Here is a 24,492-nt window from a genome sequence, read left to right on the forward strand (position 1 = left end):
TAACATTCACCAAAACCCATTGAGCTTGACACACTCATCACACCTGGCAAAAAAAAACACGTGTAAAGGTTTATTATGCAATTTTCAAAGAAATTCTGCTTCCAATGTAACAGTACCCCAACGTGCATGTACCCCAAAGTGGCCCGGGCTGCTCAGGCCCTTTATAGCTAGTTAGTTATAGCTCTAGTTAGAGCCCGAGCAGCGACCGCTGCTCATGAAACTCATGAAACGTGGCACACACATCTGTCCTGGCAAAATGAGCAATAGTTTATCGTTGATTGTGCTATTTTTATAAAAATAACTCAATAGCGCCCCCTAGAAATTTTAAACAAAGCAGCCCCGGTTGTACATTTAAGGAAGAGCTACGAGAAATTTTAGGTTTATGAGGAAGCCCTACATCTACAAAAAAGTCTCTTGGACCAATATGCTAAAATGAACAGGAAGTGAGATATGAATTTTTGAATGCCCGCTTTTTGCACATTTACAGGGGGCATACTTTTGCCCATTTCTGAAACACCTTTCATCTAATTTGCTTCAAACTTGATCTGGACCATGTCAAGACCTCAACCAACGACAGGGGAAAAAAATCTTGACTTTTCGAAATACTAAATGACGGGGCGGGACATCAAATATTGCCTTTTTAAATTGTATTTGTCCAAAAAGAGCAAATGCTTTTATAGCTCCCATGTATAAGCGCCAAAAAAATCCCAAACTTCTCATGCAACTGATAGTCAAGGCCTGAAACATCTATATGATAAAATTCAATTATACATATAGTGCCAGATAGGATCTAGTCTAATCAGGCTAAGTTCAGTTCAACACATTTTCCAATAGAATATAGTGAATCAAAATGTGGTCTACCAAATGCTCGAGCAGACCATTACTAGGGGTGTGCCAAAAAATCGATTCTCATAAAAATCGATCGAGAATAGTACGATTCAGAATAGATTTTAAATGTCCCAAAATTGATTTTATTTAAATTATTTTAACTGTCTTACCCTTGTTTGTGTGTGCTTTTATTGGGAGTGCTGTTCATGTTGTACACAATTTGGCCACTTAGGGGCAGTGTGGTCCCGCACGTTCTGATACATTGATAAGTTGTAGAAACATTAGAGAGTAGAAGGAAAAAGTCACGATCAAGTTATGCCATTAAAAATTGTTATTTTGCAGCGTAGGAAGAGTAATGAGTAATGAGAGCCGGTGAGTAATGTTAACATGCTTTTCTGTATACTTTACTGAAGTGTTTTGTATGATTAGTGAATGGTATGAATAGTAATTTTTCACATCATTTTGAATCTTCTTATGCATGCCAGATCCATCACACCAGCATCTACTGAAATTCAAACAGAATTTGCTTCTCCCTGCCACTGCTCGCTGAATCAGTGGAGGCTGGTGTCTGTGGATCTCACTCTGCTTCATCTATCCTTCCTTCATTCCACTCTTTAGTTTTTCCTCTGGTCTCTCGGGATCTCCCTAATCTCCCTAATGAGGTTTCTGGGCTTGGTGTAAAATTCTGGTTTTGTAACCATGTGGGTGGCAAGTGGTGTTTGGTCGGTGCTGGATTTTTATTTTCTCACACACGCACACACACACCCACACCCACACGCACGCAAAAAAAAAAAAAAAAAATTGAATAAAAAGTAGCTCTGAATCTAAATCAATTCCAAATTGAATTGCAGACCCAAAACTCAGAATCGAATCTTGAGACAGTCAAAGATTCCCAACCTTCATTTAAACCTGTAAAAAACTCTAGCTCAGAGACGGATTGTATTTTGCAGCCTTTTTTAATTTAAAATAATATTATGTTCTACTGTATGAAAGATTCCACTCATTATCCATGAAACTTTTTTTTGATTCAGTGAAATTCACATTATTTTTCTTCAGGCCTCATGGATCCCTTCATGGTCTTGCACCAACTTAGGTGTAACGGGGTCCTGGAGGGCATCCGCATCTGCAGGAAGGGGTTCCCAAACAGGATCTTGTATGCTGAGTTCAAACAGCGGTGAGCATCATGTGTGACCGCACTTGATTTGTTTGTCACATGTGAGCTTTACCATGTAACCATATATGGGGAGAGATTTGTCTAAAAAATATTCACACAGATAAATGTGTGATTTTCACATGTTTTTGAGATGCACAAATAAATCTGTGATTTTCACGTGTTTTTCAGATTCACAAATATTTTCGCGATTTTCACGTGTTCTTCAGATCCACAAACATATTCATAATTTTCACATGTTTTTCAGATCCACAAACATTTTCTTGATTTTCACGTTTTTCAGATCCACAAATATACCCGTGATTTTCACGTCTTTTAAAATTTTTCTGTTTGCATTTCCATGACTTTTGATTGTGAGTTGTCAAAAGTGTGTTTGTATCCACAAACACACTGCGCATGCGCAGACCCATCACCAGAAAGAAATTGCATTACCTTTTTGGGGGGGGCACACTTCATCAACCTAAAGTTAAAGTTCGTCAGCATTGTGACAACTGCAAAAGTGCTCAGAAATAGTTTCTGTCATTTAAAAGCGGCAGTTCATTCTGAAATCTAAAAGACAAACGGAAAAAATGTGTTGTTCATTTTGCATTTATTCAACTCAAAAGTTTTTTTGCAACAAAACCAATCCTCACTTCTGTAAACTATGTCCGAATGAATGATTGCAACCCAGCCCCTTCTATCTGGGATTGGCTTGCAGTTGCCTTCATGTACGTTTTGGATTAGGGCTATACGATATGGACAAAATTTCTGATTATTTTTGCCAGACATCTCTAATCTTTGATCTTTGACTCAGCGTGAGGCTTCACATCATTTTACTTTTTTATGGTGCCTTCTGTAGTTTGTGTTATTTTATTTATATACTTATATTTACTTATTCACTTCCCTACATCTTGTTGTAATTTTTTTAGTATTAATTTTATTTGCTTCTATACTTACCTACTTATATTTACTCTAATTAATTTTATTTGGTGTTATTTTCTTTCACTTGTCTCTGCTGCAAGACTGATTTGTATTCCATACACAGCACTTTGTATGCAGCAATGGATGTTTTAAAGTGAATAAATAAGTTTGAGTTGAGATATGTCGATAATATACAGAAACGACACATGGGTTCAGTGAAAAACTAAGCAGAATATCAATCCAAAACGATGTGTAAAGTGCTGTTTTTTAATTAGAACTTAGTGACAGTCATCAACATTAACAAACTTGGCAATAAAAAAAAAAAAAAGAGAATTCAACTCACATTGTACTGCATAGTAATAAATGATTGTATGCTTCTTTTTAGGGCCCGAGCAGCGACCGCTGCGAGGTCCCTATTGTTTTTGTAAAAATTATTATTATCCATCCATCCATCCATTTTCTTGACCGCTTATTCCTCACAAGGGTCGCGGGGGCTGCTGGCGCCTATCTCAGCTGGCTCTGGGCAGTAGGCGGGGGACACCCTGGACCGGTTGCCAGCCAATCGCAGGGCACACGGAGACAAACAACCATCCACACTCACACGCACACCTAGGGACAATTCGGAGCGCCCAATTAACCTGCCACGCATGTCTTTGGAATGTGGGAGGAGACCGGAGTACCCGGAGAAGACCCACGCGGGCACGGGGAGAACATGCAACATCCACCCAGGAAGGTCCGAGCCTGGACTCGAACCGGAGACCTCAGAACTGGGAAGCGGACGTGCTAACCACTCGACTACCGTGCCGCCAATTATTATTATTATTATTATTATTATTATTATTATTATTAGGGCCCGAGCAGCGACCGCTGCGAGGTCCCTATTGTTTTTGTAAAAATTATTATTAGGGCCCGAGCAGCGACCGCTGCGAGGTCCCTATTGTTTTTGTAAAAATTATTATTATTATTATTATTATTAGGACCCGAGCAGCGGCGGCGGCGGTGCCGCTGCGAGGCCCTATTGTTTTTGTAGGAATTCTTATTATTATTAGGGCCCGAGCAGCGGCGGCACCGGCGGCGGTGCCGCTGCGAGGCCCTATTGTTTTTGTAGGAATTCTTATTATTATTATTATTAGGGCCCGAGCAGCGGCGGCGGCGGTGCCGCTGCGAGGCCCTATTGTTTTTGTAGGAATTCTTCTTCTTATTAGGGCCCGAGCAGCGGCAGCGGTGGTGCCGCTGCGAGGCCCTATTGTTTTTGTAGGAATTCTTCTTATTAGGGCCCGAGCAGCGGCGGCACCGGCGGCGGTGCCGCTGCGAGGCCCTATCGTTTTTGTAGGAATTCTTCTTATTATTATTCTTCTTCTTCTCCGCAAACAATCGCATTTTTGTGAACGAAAACTCACCAAACTTTACACGCACATCAGGCCTGGCGAAAAATTTGATATTTTAAAGTCGCCATACATGATAACAGAAAAGTGGCTCTGTAGCGCCACCTACATAGGTTTAACGGATCCATGTCCCGCTACGATTGTCCGACGGCTATGACAATTGTGTGGCACCTGTTGCACATCCCGATGAACAAAAACCTCTTTGATGTGTGTACCCTAAAATAGACAGAAAATGAGGTATGAGTATTTAAATGTCCAATTTTTGCCAATTTTTGCACATTTACAGGGGTCATACTTTTGCCCGCTTCTCCTACACGGTTAACCCGATTGACTTCAAACTTGGGATGTACCATCTCAACACCTGGGACAACATCATTGTGACAAATGAAAAGTTTTTGATATACTATATGACGGCGGCGGCGCATCAAATTTAGAGTTTAAAAATTCTTACTTCACGAAGCATTGCCGGTTGTACGTTTAATCTAGAGCTACGAAAATTGGTACACATATGTAACAGGCTATGACCTACAAAAAACTCTTTTTGAACCATATGCTAAACCAATCAGGAAGTCCACCATTTTGATTTATTTTGGAACGTGTTGCCATTTTTATGGCCATTTCATTGGGGCCTTATTTTAACGAACTCCTCCTACAGAGTTTATCCGATCATCTTCAAACTTGGTGTGATTCATCTTAAGATATAGATAGATTATATGTAACAGCCCAAGATGTACAAAAATGTCTCTTGGTGCCCTGTGCTAAACCCAACAGGAAGTCCCCCAGGGGCCGGGCATCACATTTTGAGCTAAAAAACTCCTTTTTAACAAAGCATACCCGGCTGTACGTTTCACCTAGAGTTACCAAAATTTGTAGAGGTATATAACAGCCCTCGAGGTACAAAAAACTCTTTTTGAACCATATGCTAAACCTAACAGGACGTCCGCCATTTTGATTTACTTTGGAATGTGTTGCCATTTTTTTTGGCCATTTCATAGGGGTCATATTTTAACAAACTCCTCCTACAGAGTTTATCCGATCATCTTCAAACTTGGTGTGATTCATCTTAAGATGTTGAAAATGAAAAGTTATTGAAAGTTTTTTATTTCGTCACACGCTGTTGTTGTGGCATGCACTTTTTGCAAAGGAAAAAAATCCTTCTTAATGAAGCATTCCCAGTTGTACGAAGCAGCGAGAGCGACGAAATATTGTAGACATATGTAACAGTCCAGGATGTACAAAAAAGTCTCTTGGTGCCATGTGCTTAACCTAACAGGAAGTCCCCCAGGGGCCGGGCATCACATTTTGAGCTAAAAAACTCCTCTTTAACGAAGCATTCCCGGTTGTACGTTTCACCTAGCGCTATGATAATTTGCAGGCATACATAAGAGCCCACGATGTACAAAAAAGTCTCTTGGAACCATGTGCTAAACCAAACAGGAAGTCTGCCATTTTGATTTATGATGGGATTTGTTGCCATTTTTTGTGGCCTTTTTCAGGGGTCATATTTTAACGAACCCCTCCTACAAAATTTATCCGACTGTCTTCAAACTTGGTGTGTTTCATCTTAAGATGTTTAAGATGCAAAGTAATCGAAAGTTTTTTATTTTGTAACACGCTGTTGCCATAGCAATGCATTGTTTGTCAAGTGCTGCTTTTTTTTTTTTTTTATACACATGAAAACTCATGAAACTTTGCAAACACATCAGACTTGTCATGAACATGAATTTTCAGAGATTTATTGTGCAATTTGCAATAAATAGCGCCCTCTAGACATTTTTATGAAGCATTTCCGATTGTATGATTATGCTAGACCTACAAAAAAGTATTATGTAGCCATTTGCCAAACCAAAGAGGAAGTCCGCTATTTTGATTTTATTTTGGGAATTATACATCATTTTTGGCCTTTTTCATTAAACTTTGCACAGACAAGGCATGGAAAAAAACTAACATTTTAAATGGTCCTTGTTCCATGTACCCCAACGTGCCAGTACCCTGACGTGCAAGTAACCCAACGTTGTGCTCAATAGCGCCCTCTATGCATTTTTATGGAGCATTTCCAATTGTATGATTCAAGCGATACACAACTAAAGATGACTTGACCTAGATTTGTGAAAACTGGGAGGCATATACCTATTAGCTTCGCATTTTTGAGACACTAAACGTGAACGTAAACTCACCAAATTTTACACACACATCAGGCCTGGCGAAAAATTTGATATTTTAAAGTCGCCATAGATGATAACAGAAAAATGGCTCCTTAGCGCCCCCTACATAGGTTAAACGGATCCCTGTCCCGCTACGATTGTCCGACGGCTATGAAAATTGTGTGGCACCTGTAGCACATCCCAATGAACAAAAACCTCTTTGAAGTGTGTACCCTAAAATAGACAGAAAGTGAGGTATGAGTATTTAAATGTCCAATTTTTGCCAATTTTTGCACATTTACAGGGGTCATACTTTTGCCCGCTTCTCCTACACGGTTAACCCGATTGACTTCAAACTTGGGATGTACCATCTCAACACCTGGGACAACATCATTGTGAACAATGAAAAGTTTTTGATATACTATATGACGGCGGCGGCGCATCAAATTTAGAGTTTAAAAATTCTTACTTCACGAAGCATTGCCGGTTGTACGTTTAATCTAGAGCTACGAAAATTGGTACACATATGTAACAGGCTATGACCTACAAAAAACTCTTTTTGAACCATATGCTAAACCTAACAGGAAGTCCACCATTTTGATTTATTTTGGAACGTGTTGCCATTTTTTTGGCCATTTCATTGGGGTCTTATTTTAACGAACTCCTCCTACACTGTTTATCCGATCATCTTCAAACTTGGTGTGATTCATCTTAAGATGTTGAAGATGAAAAGTTATTGAAAGCTTTGTATTTCGTCGCACGCTGTTGTCATGGCATGCACTGTTTGCAAAGGAAAAAAAAATATCCTTAAAGAAGCATTCCCATTTGTACGAAGCAGCTAGAGCTACGACAATTTGTAGACATATGTAACAGCCCAAGATGTACATAAAAGTCTCTTGGTGCCCTGTGCTAAACCCAACAGGAAGTCCCCCAGGGGCCGGGCATCACATTTTGAGCTAACAAACTCCTCTTTAACAAAGCATACCCGGCCGGCTGTACGTTTCACCTAGAGTTACCAAAATTTGTAGAGGTATATAACAGCCCTCGAGGTACAAAAAACTCTTTTTGAACCATATGCTAAACCTAACAGGACGTCCGCCATTTTGATTTACTTTGGAATGTGTTGCCATTTTTTTTGGCCATTTCATAGGGGTCATATTTTAACAAACTCCTCCTACAGCGTTTATCCGATCATCTTCAAACTTGGTGTGATTCATCTTAAGATGTTGAAAATGAAAAGTTATTGAAAGTTTTTTATTTCGTCACACGCTGTTGTCGTGGCATGCACTTTTTGCAAAGGAAAAACAATCCTTCTTAATGAAGCATTCCCAGTTGTACGAAGCAGCTAGAGCGACGAAAAATTGTAGACATATGTAACAGCCCAGGATGTACAAAAAAGTCTCTTGGTGCCATGTGCTAAACCCAACAGGAAGTCCCCCAGGGGCCGGGCATCACATTTTGAGCTAAAAAAACTCCTCTTTAACGAAGCATTCCCGGTTGTACGTTTCACCTAGCGCTATGATAATTTGCAGGCATACATAAGAGCCCACGATGTACAAAAAAGTCTCTTGGAACCATGTGCTAAACCAAACAGGAAGTCTGCCATTTTGATTTATGATGGGATTTGTTGCCATTTTTTGTGGCCTTTTTCAGGGGTCATATTTTAACGAACCCCTCCTACAAAATTTAGCCGACTGTCTTCAAACTTGGTGTGTTTCATCTTAAGATGTCTAAGATGCAAAGTAATCTAAAGTTTTTTATTTCGTCACACGCTGTTGTCGTGGCATGCACTTTTTGCAAAGGAAAAACAATCCTTCTTAATGAAGCATTCCCAGTTGTACGAAGCAGCTAGAGCGACGAAAAATTGTAGACATATGTAACAGCCCAGGATGTACAAAAAAGTCTCTTGGTGCCATGTGCTAAACCCAACAGGAAGTCCCCCAGGGGCCGGGCATCACATTTTGAGCTAAAAAACTCCTCTTTAACGAAGCATTCCCGGTTGTACGTTTCACCTAGCGCTATGATAATTTGCAGGCATACATAAGAGCCCACGATGTACAAAAAAAGTCTATTGGAACCATGTGCTAAACCAAACAGGAAGTCCGCCATTTTTATTTATGATGGGATTTGTTGCCATTTTTTGTGGCCTTTTTCAGGGGTCATATTTTAACGAACCCCTCCTACAAAATTTATCCGACTGTCTTCAAACTTGGTGTGTTTCATCTTAAGATGTTTAAGATGCAAAGTAATCGAAAGTTTTTTATTTTGTCACACGCTGTTGCCATAGCAATGCATTGTTTGCCAAGTGCTGCTTTTTTTTTTTTTTATCTATACATGTGTGAAAACTCATGAAACTTTGCACACACATCAGACTTGTCATGAACAAGAATTTTTACAGATTTATTGTGCAATTTGCAATAAATAGCGCCCTCTAGACATTTTTATGAAGCATTTCCGATTGTATGATTATGCTAGATTTGTGAAAATTAGGACAGACCCCTATCAGCCTACGACCTACAAAAAAGTATTATGTAGCCATTTGCCAAACCAAAGAGGAAGGCATGGAAAAAACTAACATTTTAAATGGTCCTTTTTCCATGTAACAGTACCCCAACGTGCCAGTACCCTGACGTGCAAGTAACCCAACGTTATGCTCAATAGCGCCCTCTATGCATTTTTATGGAGCATTTCCAATTGTATGATTCAAGCGATACACAACTAAAGATGACTTGACCTAGATTTGTGAAAACCGGGAGGCATACCCATTAGCTTAAGACCTACAAAAAGTATTCTGTAGCCGTATGCTAAACCTAAAAGGAAGTCCGTCATTTTGAATTTATTTTGGGAATTGCACACCATCTTTGGCCTTTTGATAAAACTTTGCACACACAAGGCTTGTCAAAAACATTTTAGATGGTCCTTGTCCTATTTGACAGTACCCCAACGTGCCAGTACCCCGACGTGGCCCAGGTTGCGAGGGCCCTTTATAGCTGCTTGCAGCTCTAGTTATTAGGGCCCGAGCAGCGACCGCTGCGAGGTCCCTATTGTTTTTGTAAAAATTATTATTATTAGGGCCCGAGCAGCGACCGCTGCGAGGTCCCTATTGTTTTTCGTTCTAATTATTAGGGCCCGAGCAGCGACCGCTGCGAGGTCCCTATTGTTTTTCGTTCGAATTATTATTATTATTAGGGCCCGAGCAGCGACCGCTGCGAGGTCCCTATTGTTTTTCGTTCGAATTATTAGGGCCCGAGCAGCGACCGCTGCGAGGTCCCTATTGTTCCTGAAGGAATTCTTATTATTAGGGCCCGAGCAGCGGCGGCACCGGCGGCGGTGCCGCTGCTTGGCCCTATCGTTTTTGTAGGAATTCTTCTTATTAGGGCCCGAGCAGCGGCGGCGGCGGTGCCGCTGCGAGGCCCTATTGTTTTTGTAGGAATTCTTCTTATTATTATTAGGGCCCGAGCAGCGACCGCTGCGAGGTCCCTCTTGTTTTTGTAAGAATTATTCTTCTTCTTCTTCTTCTTCTTCTTCTTCTCCGTAAACGATCGCATTTTTGAGGGCCTAAACATTTACGAAAACTCACCAAACTTTGCAGTCTCTTCGGGCCCGGCGAAAAATTTGATATTATGTAGTTGTCATAACAACGCGACTCTATAGCGCCACCTAGCGTAGAAAAATAAAAACCAATCCCGGCCCGTTTGAGCTAGAGCTACGAAAATTGGCAGGCACGTGTAGCACTGTGAGACGCACAAAAAAGTCAATGGAAGCCATTTCCTAAAATGTACAGGAAGTGAGCTATGAATTTTTTAATGTCCAATTTTGGCCTATTTTGGCACATTCACTGTGGTCATACTTTTTCCCCCTATGCAAACATTTTTCATCCCATTGACTTTAAACTTGGCATTTATCATCTCAAGACTTAAGAGAAAAACTAGGCAAAAAATCTTGCGTTTTCGAAATACTACATGACGGGGGCGGGGCATCAAATATTGCCTTTAAAATTTCATTTGTCCAGAAAGAGCAAATGCTGAATAACTCCCATGTACAAGCTCCAAAAAATCTCAAACTTCTCAGGCAACGTAATAGTCACGGCCTGAAAACACCTATATGAAAAAATTCAGTTATACATATAGCGCCACCTAGTGGTTACAATAAATGTCATACTTTACGTTTTTAGCTACTGTGCTGAGCTCGTTGAAGGGATCCAGTTGAAAATTGGTCAGAAAAGCCTTAAGATGTTGATGATGCCCCACACCGAATATTGTAACTTTTCGCCAAAGGGCGTGGCCGCTACGGTGACGCAAAGTCTGAAGATTTTTCGTGACAATAAAAGCTGCATGAACTTGACCGAGATGATCCTATCTTCTCAAAATTTCACACATTTGATGAGAGTCCAGCCCTAAAGACATCTACGAACTTATATTTCATCTAACTGATAGCGCCACCTAGTGGCAATTTTTTTTCTTACGAATTTTCTTGTACATTTTTCTCCAAACACGTTAACTGGACCAACCTCATATTTGCTCAGATGGGGGTTTCGGCCTTCATGATGTCACAACACGAAGTTTGTGAGTTTTCGCGAATCGCTGTGGGCGTGGCTAAGCACTGTTCGCCAAGAAAACAACGCTAGTTTTGATGGTCTAAACATGCGCAGAAACTCATGAAACTTGGCACACACATCTGGCCTGGCAAAATGAGCAATATTTTATCATGTATTGTCCTATTTTTACAAAAATGACTCAATAGCGCCCCCTAGAAATTTTTAACGAAGCAGCCCCGATTGTACGTTTAAGCAAGATCTACGAAGATTTTTAGGTGTATGAGGGAGTCCAAGACCTACAAAAAAGTCTCTTGGACCCATGTGCTAAAATGAACAGGAAGTGAGCTATGAATTTTTGAATGTCCCATTTTTGACGATTTTTGCACATTTTCAGGGGGCATACTTTTGCCCACTTCTCCTACACATTTCATCCGACTGACTTTAGACTTGACCTGGACCATGTCAAGACCTGAGCCAACTACAGGCAGAAAAATCTTGACTTTTGGAAATACTATATGATGAGGGCGGGGCATCAAATTTTGTGTTTCGCACTGAAAAAGGATATGCTTAATAACTCCCCGGTACATGCTCCAAAAAATCCCAAACTTGACATGTATGTTTATAGTCAAAGCCTGAAGGTATCTCTATGACAAAATTCAGTTATATATGCAGCGCCACCTAGCCCTTCAGGCGTGAAAAAAAAATACCCCACATACGGTATTTTGTACAAAAAATGTAAACTCATTCTAAGTGTGATAACTCCCATGTTCAAGCTCCAAAAAATCTCAAACTTCTCAGGCAACGTAATAGTCACGGCCTGAAAGCATCTATATGATAAAATTCAGTTATACATATAGCGCCACCTAGTGGTAACAATAAATGTCATACTTTACGTTTTTAGCTACTGTGCCGAGCTCGTTGAAGGGATCCAGTTGAAAATTGGTCAGAAAAGCCTTAAGATGTTGATCATGCCCCACACCGAATATTGTAACTTTTCGCCAAAGGGCGTGGCCGCTACGGTGACGCAAAGTCCGAAAATTTTTCGTGACAATAAAAGCTGCATGAACTTGACCGAGATGATCCTATCTTCTCAAAATTTCACACATTTGATGAGAGTCCAGCCCTTAAGACATCTACGAACTTATATTTCATCTTACTGATAGCGCCACCTAGTGGCAATTTTTTTTCTTACGAATTTTCTTGTACATTTTTCTCCAAACACGTTAACTGGACCAACCTCATATTTGCTCAGATGAGGGTTTCGGCCTTCATGATGTCACAACACGAAGTTTGTGAGTTTTCGCGAATCGCTGTGGGCGTGGCTAAGCGCTGTTCGCCAAGAAAACAACGCCAGTTTTGAGGGTCTAAACATGCACAGAAACTCCTGAAACTTGGCACACACATCTGGCCTGGTAAAATGAGCAATATTTTATTGTTGATTGTGCTATTTTTACAAAAATGACTCAATAGCGCCCCCTAGAAGTTTTTAACGAAGCAGCCCCGGTTGTACGTTTAAGCAAGAACGACGAATATCTTTAGGTGTATGAGGGAGCCCAAGACCTACAAAAAAGTCTCTTGGACCCATATGCTAAAATGAACAGGAAGTGAGCTACAAATTTTTGAATGTCCCATTTTTGACAATTTTTGCACATTCACAGGGGGCAGACTTTTGCCCACTTCTCCTACACGTTTCATCCGACTGAGTTAAGACTTGGCCTGGACCATGTCAAGACCTGAGCCAACGACAGGGGGAAAAATTTTGACTTTTCGAAATACTATATGATGAAGGCGGGGCATCAAAATTTGTGTTTCGCACTGAAAAAGGATATGCTTAATAACTCCCCGGTACATGCTCCAAAAAATCCCAAACTTGACATGTATGTTTATCGTCAAGGCCTGAAGCTATCTCTATGACAACATTCAGTTATATATGCAGCGCCACCTAGCCCTTGAGGCATAAAAAAAAATACCCCACATACGGTATTTTGTACAAAAAATGTAAACTCATTCTAAGTGTGATAACTAAGTCATTTATGAATATTCTTTTAGTTTCCACCACTCAAAATGTTCACTGGCATCAGACTTATCCAAACATATATATATTTTTATTTATTTTTGATAGCTTCTGTGGACATTAAAAGCAATATCGTGAATGAAGGATATGCTTAATAACTCCACGGTACATGCTCCAAAAAAAATCCCACACTTGACATGTATGCTTATAATCAAGGCCTGAAGGTATCTCTATGACAACATTCAGTTATAAATACAGCGCCACCTAGCCCTTGAGGCTTATATAAAAAAAATAAATAAATACCCCACATACGGTATTTTGTACAAAAAATGTACACTCATTCTAAGTGTGATAACTAAGTCATTTATGAATATTCTTTTAGTTTCCACCACTCAAATTGTTCACTGGCTTCACACCGATCCAAACGTATGTACGTTTCCATTTTGTTTTATTCATTTTTGATTGCCCCTTTGGACAATAAAAGTAACATTGTGCAATGAGTACAACGAGCGATGATGTGTATATACACTTTTACAAAAAAATACTAATCAGGGCAACTCATTGCCTAAAAATAAAAAAGGACGCTGATTTTTGCAGGTCTTAACAATCACCAAAACCCGTTGAGCTTGATACACACACTGGCAAAAAAATATTCTACATGTAAACGTTTATTATGCCATTTTCAAAGAAATTTTGCTTCCAATATGCCAGTACCCCAATGTGCCAGTACCCCAACGTGCAAGTACCCCAACGTGCAAGGACCCCAACGTGGCCCGGGCTGCGAGGGCCCTTTATAGCTGCTCGCAGCTCTAGTTCTTATTATTATTCTTCTCCGCAAACAATCGCATTTTTGAGACGCTAAACGTGAACGAAAACTCACCAAACTTTACACGCACATCAGGCCTGGCGAAAAATTTGATATTTTAAAGTCGCCATACATGATAACAGAAAAATGGCTCCATAGCGCCACCTACATAGGTTAAACGGATCCCTGTCCCGCTACGATTGTCCTATGGCGACGAAAATTGTGTGGCAACCGTAGCACATCCAGATGAACAAAAACCTCTTTGATGTGTGTACCCTAAAATAGACAGAAAGTGAGGTATGATCATCTGACTGTCCAATTTTGGCCCAGTTTTGCACATTTACAGGGGTCATACTTTTGCCCGCTTCTCCTACACGGTTAACTCGATTAACTTCAAACTTGGGATGGACCATCTCAACACCTGGGACAACATCATTGTAAAAAATCTAAAGTTTTTGATATACTATATGACGTCGGCGACGCATCAAATTTAGAGTTTAAAAATTCTTACTTCATGAAGCATTGCCGGTTGTACGTTTAATCTAGAGCTACGAAAATTTGTACACATATGTAACAGGCTATGACCTACAAAAAACTCTTTTTGAACCATATGCTAAACCTCACAGGAAGTCCGCCATTTTGATTTATTTTGGAACGTGTTGCCATTTTTTTTGGCCATTTCATTGGGGTCTTATTTTAACGAACTCCTCCTACAGTGTTTATCCGATCATCTTCAAACTTGGTGTGATTCATCTTAAGATGTTGAAGATGAAAAGTTATTGAAAGCTTTGTATTTCGTCGCACGCTGTTGTCATGGCATGCACTGTTTGCAAAGGAAAAAAAATATCCTTAAAGAAGCATTGCCAGTTGTACGAAGCAGCTAGAGCTACGAAAATTTGTAGACATATGTAACAGCCCAAGATGTACAAAAAAGTCTCTTGGTGCCCTGTGCTAAACCCAACAGGAAGTCCCCCAGGGGCCGGGCATCACATTTTAAGCTAAAAAACTCCTCTTTAACAAAGCATACCCGGCTGTACGTTTCACCTAGAGTTACCAAAATTTGTAGAGGTATATAACAGCCCTCGAGGTACAAAAAACTCTTTTTGAACCATATGCTAAACCTAACAGGATGTCCGCCATTTTTATTTACTTTGGAATGTGTTGCCATTTTTTGGGCCATTTCATAGGGGTCATATTTTAACGAACTCCTCCTACAGAGTTTATCCGATCATCTTCAAACTTGGTGTGACTCATCTTAAGATGTTGAGGATGAAAAGTTATTGAAAGCTCTTTATTTCGTCGCACGCTGTTGTCGTGGCATGCACTTTTTGCAAAGGAAAAAAATCCCTCTTAATGAAGCATTCCCAGTTGTACGAAGTAGCTAGAGCTACAAAAAATTGTAGACATATGTAACAGCCCACAGTGTACAAAAAAGTCTCTTGGTGCCATGTGCTAAACCCAACAGGAAGTCCCCCAGGGGCCGGGCATCACATTTTGAGCTAGAAAACTCCTCTTTAACGAAGCATTCCCGGTTGTACGTTTCACCTAGCGCGATGATAATTTGCAGGCATACATAAGAGCCCACGATGTACAAAAAAGTCTCTTGGAACCATGTGATAAACCAAACAGGAAGTCTGCCATTTTGATTTACGATGGGATTTGTTGCCATTTTTTGTGGCCTTTTTCAGTTGTCATATTTTAACGAACTCCTCGTACAAAGTTCATCCGACCGTCTTCAAACTTGGTGTGTTTCATCTTAAGATGTTTAAGATGCAAAGTTATCAAAAGTTTTTTATTTTGTCGCACGCTGCTGCTATAGCGATGCAGTTTGCCAAGTGAAGTGCTGCTTTGTTTTTTTATCTATACATGTGTGAAAACTTATGAAACTTTGCAAACACATCAGACTTGTCATGAACAAGAATTTTTACAGATTTATTGTGCAATTTGCAATAAATAGCGCCCTCTAGACATTTTTATGAAGTATTTCCGATTGTATGATTCTGCTAGATTTGTGAAAATTAGGACAGACCCCTATCAGCCTAATACCTACAAAAAAGTATTATGTAGCCATTTGCCAAACCAAAGAGGAAGTCCGCTATTTTGATTTTATTTTGGGAATTATACATCATTTTTGGCCTCTTTCATTAAACTTTGCACAGACAAGGCATGGAAAAAACTAACATTTTAAATGGTCCTTGTTCCATGTAACAGTACCCCAATGTGCCAGTACCCTGACGTGCAAGTAACCCAACGTTGTGCTCAATAGCGCCCTCTATGCATTTTTATGGAGCATTTCCAATTGTATGATTCAAGCGATACACAACTAAAGATGACTTGACCTAGATTTGTGAAAACTGGGAGGCATACCTATTAGCTTAAGACCTACAAAAAGTATTCTGTAGCCGTATGCTAAACCTAAAAGGAAGTCCGCCATTTTGAATTTATTTTGGGAATTGCACACCATATTTTGCGTTTTGATTAAACTTTGCACATACAAGGCTTGTCAAAAACATTTTAGATGGTCCTTGTCCTATTTGACAGTACCCCAACGTGCCAGTACCCCGACGTGCAAGTACCCCAACGTGGTCCGGGTTGCGAGGGCCCTTTATAGCTGCTCGCAGCTCTAGTTATTATTCTTCTTCTTCTCCGCAAACAATCGCATTTTTGAGACACTAAACGTGAACGAAAACTCACCAAACTTTACACGCACATCAGGCCTGGCGAAAAATTTGATATTTTAAAGTCGCCATACATGATAACAGAAAAGTGGCTCTGTAGCGCCACCTACATAGGTTTAACGGATCCCTGTCCCGCTACGATTGTCCGACGGCTATGAAAATTGTGTGGCACCTGTTGCACATCCCGATGAACAAAAACCTCTTTGATGTGTGTACCCTAAAATAGACAGAAAGTGAGGTATGATCATCTGAATGTCCAATTTTGGCCCAGTTTTGCACATTTACATGGATCATACTATTGCCCGCTTCTCCTACACGGTTAACCCGATTGACTTCAAACTTGGGCTGTACCATCTCAACACCTGGGACAACATCATGGTAAAAAATCAAAAAACTTTGACCTACCCATATGACGGGGGTGAGGCATCAAATTTAGAGTTTCAAAACTCTTACTAAACGTAGTATTGCCGGTTGTACGTTTAACCTAGAGCTACGAAAATTGGTACACATATGTAACAGACTATGATCTACAAAAAAGTCTGTTGGTGCCATATGCTAAACCCAACAGGAAGTCCGCCAGAGGCGGGGCATCAAATTTTGCGTTTCAAAATTCTTACTTAAAGAAGCATTCCCGGCTGTACGTTTCACCTAGAGTTACCAAAATTTGAAGACATATGTAACAGCCCTCAAGGTACAAAAAACTCTTTTTGAACCATATGCTAAACCTAACAGAAAGTCCACCATTTTGATTTACTTTGGAACGTGTTGCCATTTTTTTGGCCATTTCATAGGGGTCTTATTTTAACGAACTCCTCCTACAGAGTTTATCCCATCATCTTCAAACTTGGTGTGATTCATCTTAAGATCTTGAAGATGAAAAGTTATTGAAAGCTTTTTATTTCGTCGCACGCTGTTGCCGTGGCATGCACTTGTTTGCAAAGGAAAAAAATTCTTCTTAAGGAAGAATTCCCAGTTGTACGAAGCAGCTAGAGCTACGAAAATTTGTAGACATATGTAACAGCCCACGATGTACAAAAAAGTCTCTTGGTGCCATGTACTAAACCCAACAGGAAGTCCCCCATTTTGTGCTAAAAAAAACCCAACTCCTCTTTAACGAAGCATTCACGGTTGTACGTTTCACCTAGAGCTATTATAATTTGGAGGCATACATAAGAGCCCACGATGTACAAAAAAGTCTCTTGGAACCATATGCTAAACCAAACAGGAAGTCTGACATTTTGATTTACTTTGGTATTTGTAGCCAATTTTTGGGGCCTTTTATAGGGGTCATATTTTCTGCAAAACTTATCACATCGTCTTCATTCTTTGGCATGTTTCATCTCAAGACGTGAGAGAACAACTGGGAAAAAAGTCTTGCCTTTTCGAAATACTATATGATGGGGGCGGGGCATCAAATATTGCCTTTAAAATTTCATTTGTCCAGAAAGAGCAAATGCTTAATAACTCCCATGTTCAAGCTCCAAAAAATCTCAAACTTCTCAGGCAATGTAATAGTCACGGCCTGAAAACATCTATATGATAAAATTCAGTTATACATATAGCGCCACCTAGTGGTAACAATAAATGTCATACTTTACGTTTTTAGCTACTGCGCTGAGCTCGTTGAAGGGATCCAGTTGAAAATTGGTCAGAAAAGCCTTAAGATGTTGATCATGCCCCACACCGAATATTGTAACTTTTCGCCAAAGGGCGTGGCCGCTATGGTGCCGCAAAGTCTAAAGATTTTTCGTGACAATAAAAGCTGCATTAACTTGACCGAGATGATCCTATCTTCTCAAAATTTCACACATTTGATGAGAGTCCAGCCCTAAAGACATCTATGAACTTATATTTAATCTTACTGATAGCGCCACCCAGTGGCAATTTTTTTTCTTACGAATTTTCTTCTACGTTTTTCTCCAAACATGTTAACTGGACCTACCTCATATTTGCTCAGATGAGGGATTCGGCCTTCATGATGTCACAACACGAAGTTTGTGAGTTTTCGCGAATCGCTGTGGGCGTGGCTAAGCACTGTTCGCCAAGAAAACAACGCCAGTTTTGAGGGTCTAAACATGCGCAGAAACTCATGAAACTTGGCACACACATCTGGCCTGGTAAAATGAACAATATTTTATTGTTGATTGTGCTATTTTTACAAAAATAACTCAATAGCGCCCCCTAGGAATTTTTAATGAAGCAGCCCCGGTTGTACGTTTAAGCAAGATCTACGAAAATTTTTAGGTGTATGAGGGAGCCCAAGACCTACAAAAAAGTCTCTTGGACCCATATGCTAAAATGAACAGGAAGTGAGCTACGAATTTTTGAATGTCCCATTTTTGACGATTTTTGCACATTCACAGGGGGCAGACTTTTGCCCACTTCTCCTACACGTTTCATCTGACTGAGTTAAGACTTGACCTGGACCATGTCAAGACCTGAGCCAACGACAGGGGGAAAAATCTTGACTTTTCGAAATACTATATGATGAAGGCGGGGCATCAAAATTTGTGTTTCGCACTGAAAAAGGATATGCTTAACTCATTCACTGCCTTTGACAAGTATACTTGTCAATTGTATTTTTTAGAGCGGTGCTAAATGGGGGCGAATCTGAGCATGCTCCACTGTAAATATCAAACTTGGAAACAACTTTACTGATGCCCAACCACCGGTAGATGACATCATTGCCCCATTTTATACGAAATAAACACAGTTTCAGAGTCCATGGGAGAAATGGCTGTATTTTGGCAAACCTACATTTTTCTGCTGTCAATTATAAAAGAACGGGACGGGACAAAAAGTAGGGAGTCTATTCTGTTATTTGGTAGATTCGGTTTATATATAATTATTGAATGGAATATCACGTGAATATTGGAAATGTAAAAATTTTCTATAATGACTGGCAGTGAATGAGTTTTAATAACTCCCCGGTACATGCTCCAAAAAATCCCAAACTTGACATGTATGTTTATCGTCAAGGCCTGAAGCTATCTCTATGACAACATTCAGTTATATATGCAGCGTCACCTAGCCCTTGAGGAATAAAAAAAAAATACCCCACATACGGTATTTTGTACAAAAAATGTAAACTCATTCTAAGTGTGATAACTAAGTCATTTATGAATATTCTTTTAGTTTCCACCACTCAAAATGTTCACTGGCATCAGACTTATCCAAACATATATATATTTTTATTTATTTTTGATAGCCTCTGTGGACATTAAAAGCAATATCGTGAATGAAGGATATGCATAATAACTCCACGGTACATGCTCCAAAAAAAATCCCACACTTGACATGTATGCTTATAATCAAGGCCTGAAGGTATCTCTATGACAACATTCAGTTATAAATACAGCGCCGCCTAGCCCTTGAGGCATAATATATATAAAAAAAAAAAAACACATACGGTATTTTGTACAAAAAATGTACACTCATTCTAAGTGTGATAACTAAGTCATTTATGAATATTCTTTTAGTTCCCACCACTCAAATTGTTCACTGGCTTCACACCGATCCAAACGTATGTACGTTTCCATTTTGTTTTATTCATTTTTGATTGCCCCTTTGGACAATAAAAGTAACATTGTGCAATGAGTACAACGAGCGATGATGTGTATATACACTTTTACAAAAAATACCAATAAGGGCAACTCATTGCCTAAAAATAAAAAAGGACACTGATTTTTGCAGGTCTTAACAATCACCAAAACCCGTTGAACTTGACACACACTGGCAAAAAAATATTCTACATGTAAACGTTTATTATGCCATTTTCAAAGAAATTTTGCTTCCAATATGCCAGTACCCCAACGTGCCAGTACCCCAACGTGCAAGTACCCCAACGTGCAAGGACCCCAACGTGGCCCGGGCTGCGAGGGCCCTTTATAGCTGCTCGCAGCTCTAGTTCTTCTTCTTCTTCTTCTCCGTAAACGATCTCATTTTTGAGGGCCTAAACATTTACGAAAACTCACCAAACTTTGCAGTCTCTTCGTGCCCGGTGAAAAATTTGATATTATGTAGTTGTCATAACAACGCAACTCTATAGCGCCACCTAGCGTAGAAAAATAAAAACCAATCCCGGCCCGTTTGAGCTAGAGCTACGAACATTGGCAGGCACGTGTAGCACCCCGAGACGCACAAAAAAAGTCAGTGGAAGCCATTTCCTAAAATGTACAGGAAGTGAGCTATGAATTTTTGAATGTCCAATTTTGGCCCATTTTGGCACATTCACTGTGGTCATACTTTTTCCCCCTTTGCAAATATTTTTCAGCCAGTTGACTTCAAACTTGCCATGTATCATCTCAAGACCTGAGACAACAACTGGGCAAAATATCTTGACTTTTTGAAATACTATATGACGGGGGCGGGGCATCAAATATTGCCTTTAAAATTTCATTTGTCCAGAAAGACAAAATGCTGAATAACTCCCATGTACAAGCTCCAAAAAATCTCAAACTTGACATGTATGTTTATAGTCACGGCCTGAAGACATCTATATGATAAAATTCTGTTATATATATAGCACCACCTAGTGGTGACAATAAATGTCATACTTTACGTTTTTAGCTACTGTGCCAAGCTCTTTGAAGGGATCCAGTTGAAAATTGGTCAGACAAGCCTTAAGATGTTGATCATGCCCTACACCGAATATTGTAACTTTTCGCCAAAGGGCGTGGCCGCTACGGTGCCGCAAAGTCTGGTAATTTTTCGTGGCAATAAAAGCTGCTTTAACTTGACCCAGATGATCCTATCTTCTCAAAATTTCACACATTTGATGAGAGTCCAGCCCTTAAGACATCTACGAACTTATATTTCATCTTACTTATAGCGCCACTTAGTGGCATTTTTTTTTCTTACGAATTTTCTTCAACGTTTCTCTCCAAACACGTTAACTGGACCTACCTCATATTTGCTCAGAAGAGGGTTTCGGCCTTCATGATGTCACAACACGAAGTTTGTGAGTTTTCGTGAATCGCTGTGGGCGTGGCGAAGCACTGTTCGCCAAGAAAACAACGCCGATTTTGAGGGTCTAAACATGCACAGAAACTCATGAAACTTGGCACACACATCTGGCCTGGTAAAATGAGTAATATTTTATCATGTATTGTGCTATTTTTACAAAAATGACTCAATAGCTCCCCCTAGAAATTTTTAACGAAGCAGCCCCGGTTGTACGTTTAAGCAAGAACGACAAATATTTTTAGGTGTATGAGGGAGCCCAAGACCTACAAAAAAGTCTCTTGGACCCATATGCTAAAATGAACAGGAAGTGAGCTACGAAATTTTAAATGTCCCATTTTTGACGATTTTTGCACATTTACAGGGGGCATACTTTTACCCACTTCTCCTACACGTTTCATCCGACTGACTTCAGACTTGACCTGGACCATGTCAAGGTCTGAGCCAACGACCAGCAGAAAAATCTTGACTTTTCGGAATACTATATGATGAGGGCGGGGCATCAAATTTTGTGTTTCGCAATGAAAAAGGATATGCTTAATAACTCTCCGGTACATGCTCCAAAAAATCCCAGACTTGACATGTATATTTATAGTCAAGGCCTGAAGGTATCTCTATGACAATATTCAGTTATATATGCAGCACCACCTAGCCCTTGAGGCATGAAAAAAAAATACCCCACATATGGTATTTTTACAAAAATTGTAAACTCATTGCAAGTGTGATAACTAAGTCATTTATGAATATTCTTTTAGTTTCCACCACTCAAAATTTTCACTGGCATCAGACCTATCCAAACATGCATGCTTTTTGTTTTTAATTTGATTTAATTTTGATAGCCTCTATGGACAATAAAAGCAACATTGTGCAATGAGTACGAGCGATGATGGGTACATATATTTTTCCAAAAAATACCAATCAGGGCAACTTATTGCCTAAAAATAAAAATGGGTGTTAATTTTTGCAGATCTTAACGTTCAACAAAACCCATTGAGCTTGAAACATTCATCACACCTAGCAAAGAAAATCCACATGTAAAGGTTTATCATGCCATTTTCAAAGAAATTCTGCTTCCAATGTGACAGTACACCAACGTGCCAGTCCCCCAATGTGCAAGTACCCCAACGTGGCACGGGCTGCTCGGGCCCTTTATAGCTGCTCGCAGCTCTAGTTATTAGGGCCCGAGCAGCGACCGCTGCGAGGTCCCTCTTGTTTTTGTAAGAATTATTAGGGCCCGAGCAGCGATCGCTGCGAGGTCCCTATTGTTTTTCGTTCGAATTATTATTATTATTATTATTATTATTATTATTATTATTATTAGGGCCCGAGCAGCGACCGCTGCGAGGTCCCTATTGTTTTTGTAAAAATTATTATTATTATTATTATTATTATTATTATTATTATTATTATTATTATTATTCTTTATTCTCCGCAAACGATCGCGATTTTGGGTACCTAAACATTCACGAAAACTCACCGAACTTTGCACACTCCTCAGGCCCGGCGAAAAATTTGATATTATTAAGTCGTCATAACAATGCGACTCGATAGCGCCCCCTAGCGTAGAAAAATAAAAACCAAGCCCGGCACGTTTGAGCTAGAGCAACAAAAATTGGCAGGCACGTGTAGCACCCCGAGACGCACAAAAAAGTCTATTGGGACCATGTAGCTAAAATGTACAGGAAGTGAGCTATGAATTTTTTTATGTCCAATTTTGGCCTATTTTGGCACATTCACTGTGGTCATGCTTTTTCCCCCTTTGCAAACATTTTTCATCCAATTGACTTCAAACTTGGCATTTATCATCTCAAGACCTGAGAGAACAACTGGGCAAAACATCTTGCCTTTTTGAAATACTATATGACGGGGGCGGGGCATCAAATATTGCCTTTAAAATTTCATTTGTCCAGAAAGAGCAAATGCTTAATAACTCCCATGTTCAAGCTCCAAAAAATCTCAAACTTCTCAGGCAACGTAATAGTCACGGCCTGAAAACATCTATATGATAAAATTCAGTTATACATATAGCGCCACCTAGTGGTTACAATAAATGTCATACTTTACGTTTTTAGCTACTGTGCTGAGCTTGTTGAAGGGATCCATTTGAAAATTGGTCAGAAAAGCCTTAAGATGTTGATCATGCCCCACACCGAATATTGTAACTTTTCGCCAAAGGGCGTGGCCGCTACGGTGACGCAAAGTCTGAAGATTTTTCATGAAAATAAAAGCTGCATTAACTTGACCGAGATGATCTTATCTTCTCAAAATTTCACACATTTGATGAGAGTCCAGCCCTAAAGACATCTACTGACTTATATTTCATCTAACTGATAGCGCCACCTAGTGGCAATTTTTTTTCTTACGAATTTTCTTCTACGTTTTTCTCCAAACACGTTAACTGGACCTACCTCATATTTGCTCAGATGAGGGTTTCGGCCTTCATGATGTCACAACACGAAGTTTGTGAGTTTTCGCGAATTGCTGTGGGTGTGGCTAAGCGCTGTTCGCCAAGAAAACAACGCCAGTTTTGAGGGTCTAAACATGCACAGAAACTCATGAAACTTGGCACACACATCTGGCCTGGTAAAATGAGCAATATTTTATTGTTGATTGCGCTATTTTTACAAAAATGACTCAATAGCGCCCCCGAGAAGTTTTTAACGAAGCAGCCCCGGTTGTACGTTTAAGCAAGAACGACGAATATTTTTAGGTGTATGAGGGAGCCCAAGACCTACAAAAAAGTCTCTTGGACCCATATGCTAAAATGAACAGGAAGTTAGCTACGAATTTCTGAATGTCCCATTTTTGACTATTTTTGCACATTCACAGGGGGCAGACTTTTGCCCACTTCTCCTACACGTTTCATCTGACTGAGTTAAGACTTGACCTGGACCATGTCAAGACCTGAGCCAACGACAGGGGGAAAAATCTTGACCTTTCGAAATACTATATGATGAAGGCGGGGCATCAAAATTTGTGTTTCGCACTGAAAAAGGATATGCTTAATAACTCCCCGGTACATGCTCCAAAAAATCCCAAACTTGACATGTATGTTTATCGTCAAGGCC

At 39.9% G+C, this 24,492-nt stretch overlaps 1 protein-coding gene across 2 annotated transcripts in view; it reads left to right on the plus strand.

The window, feature by feature from the left end:
• Positions 1-24,492, plus strand: part of LOC144014872 (myosin-7B-like) — a 508,753-nt gene that overhangs the window by 310,757 nt on the left and 173,504 nt on the right. For both annotated transcript variants that reach the window (XM_077515180.1, XM_077515181.1), the window contains one exon: positions 1,885-2,002. In XM_077515180.1, the coding sequence (XP_077371306.1) occupies positions 1,885-2,002 (118 nt within the window). The remainder of the gene's footprint in view (positions 1-1,884; positions 2,003-24,492) is intronic.

The sequence above is a fragment of the Festucalex cinctus genome, chromosome 2 (assembly GCF_051991245.1).
Source record: "Festucalex cinctus isolate MCC-2025b chromosome 2, RoL_Fcin_1.0, whole genome shotgun sequence".
Taxonomy (NCBI): domain Eukaryota; kingdom Metazoa; phylum Chordata; class Actinopteri; order Syngnathiformes; family Syngnathidae; genus Festucalex; species Festucalex cinctus.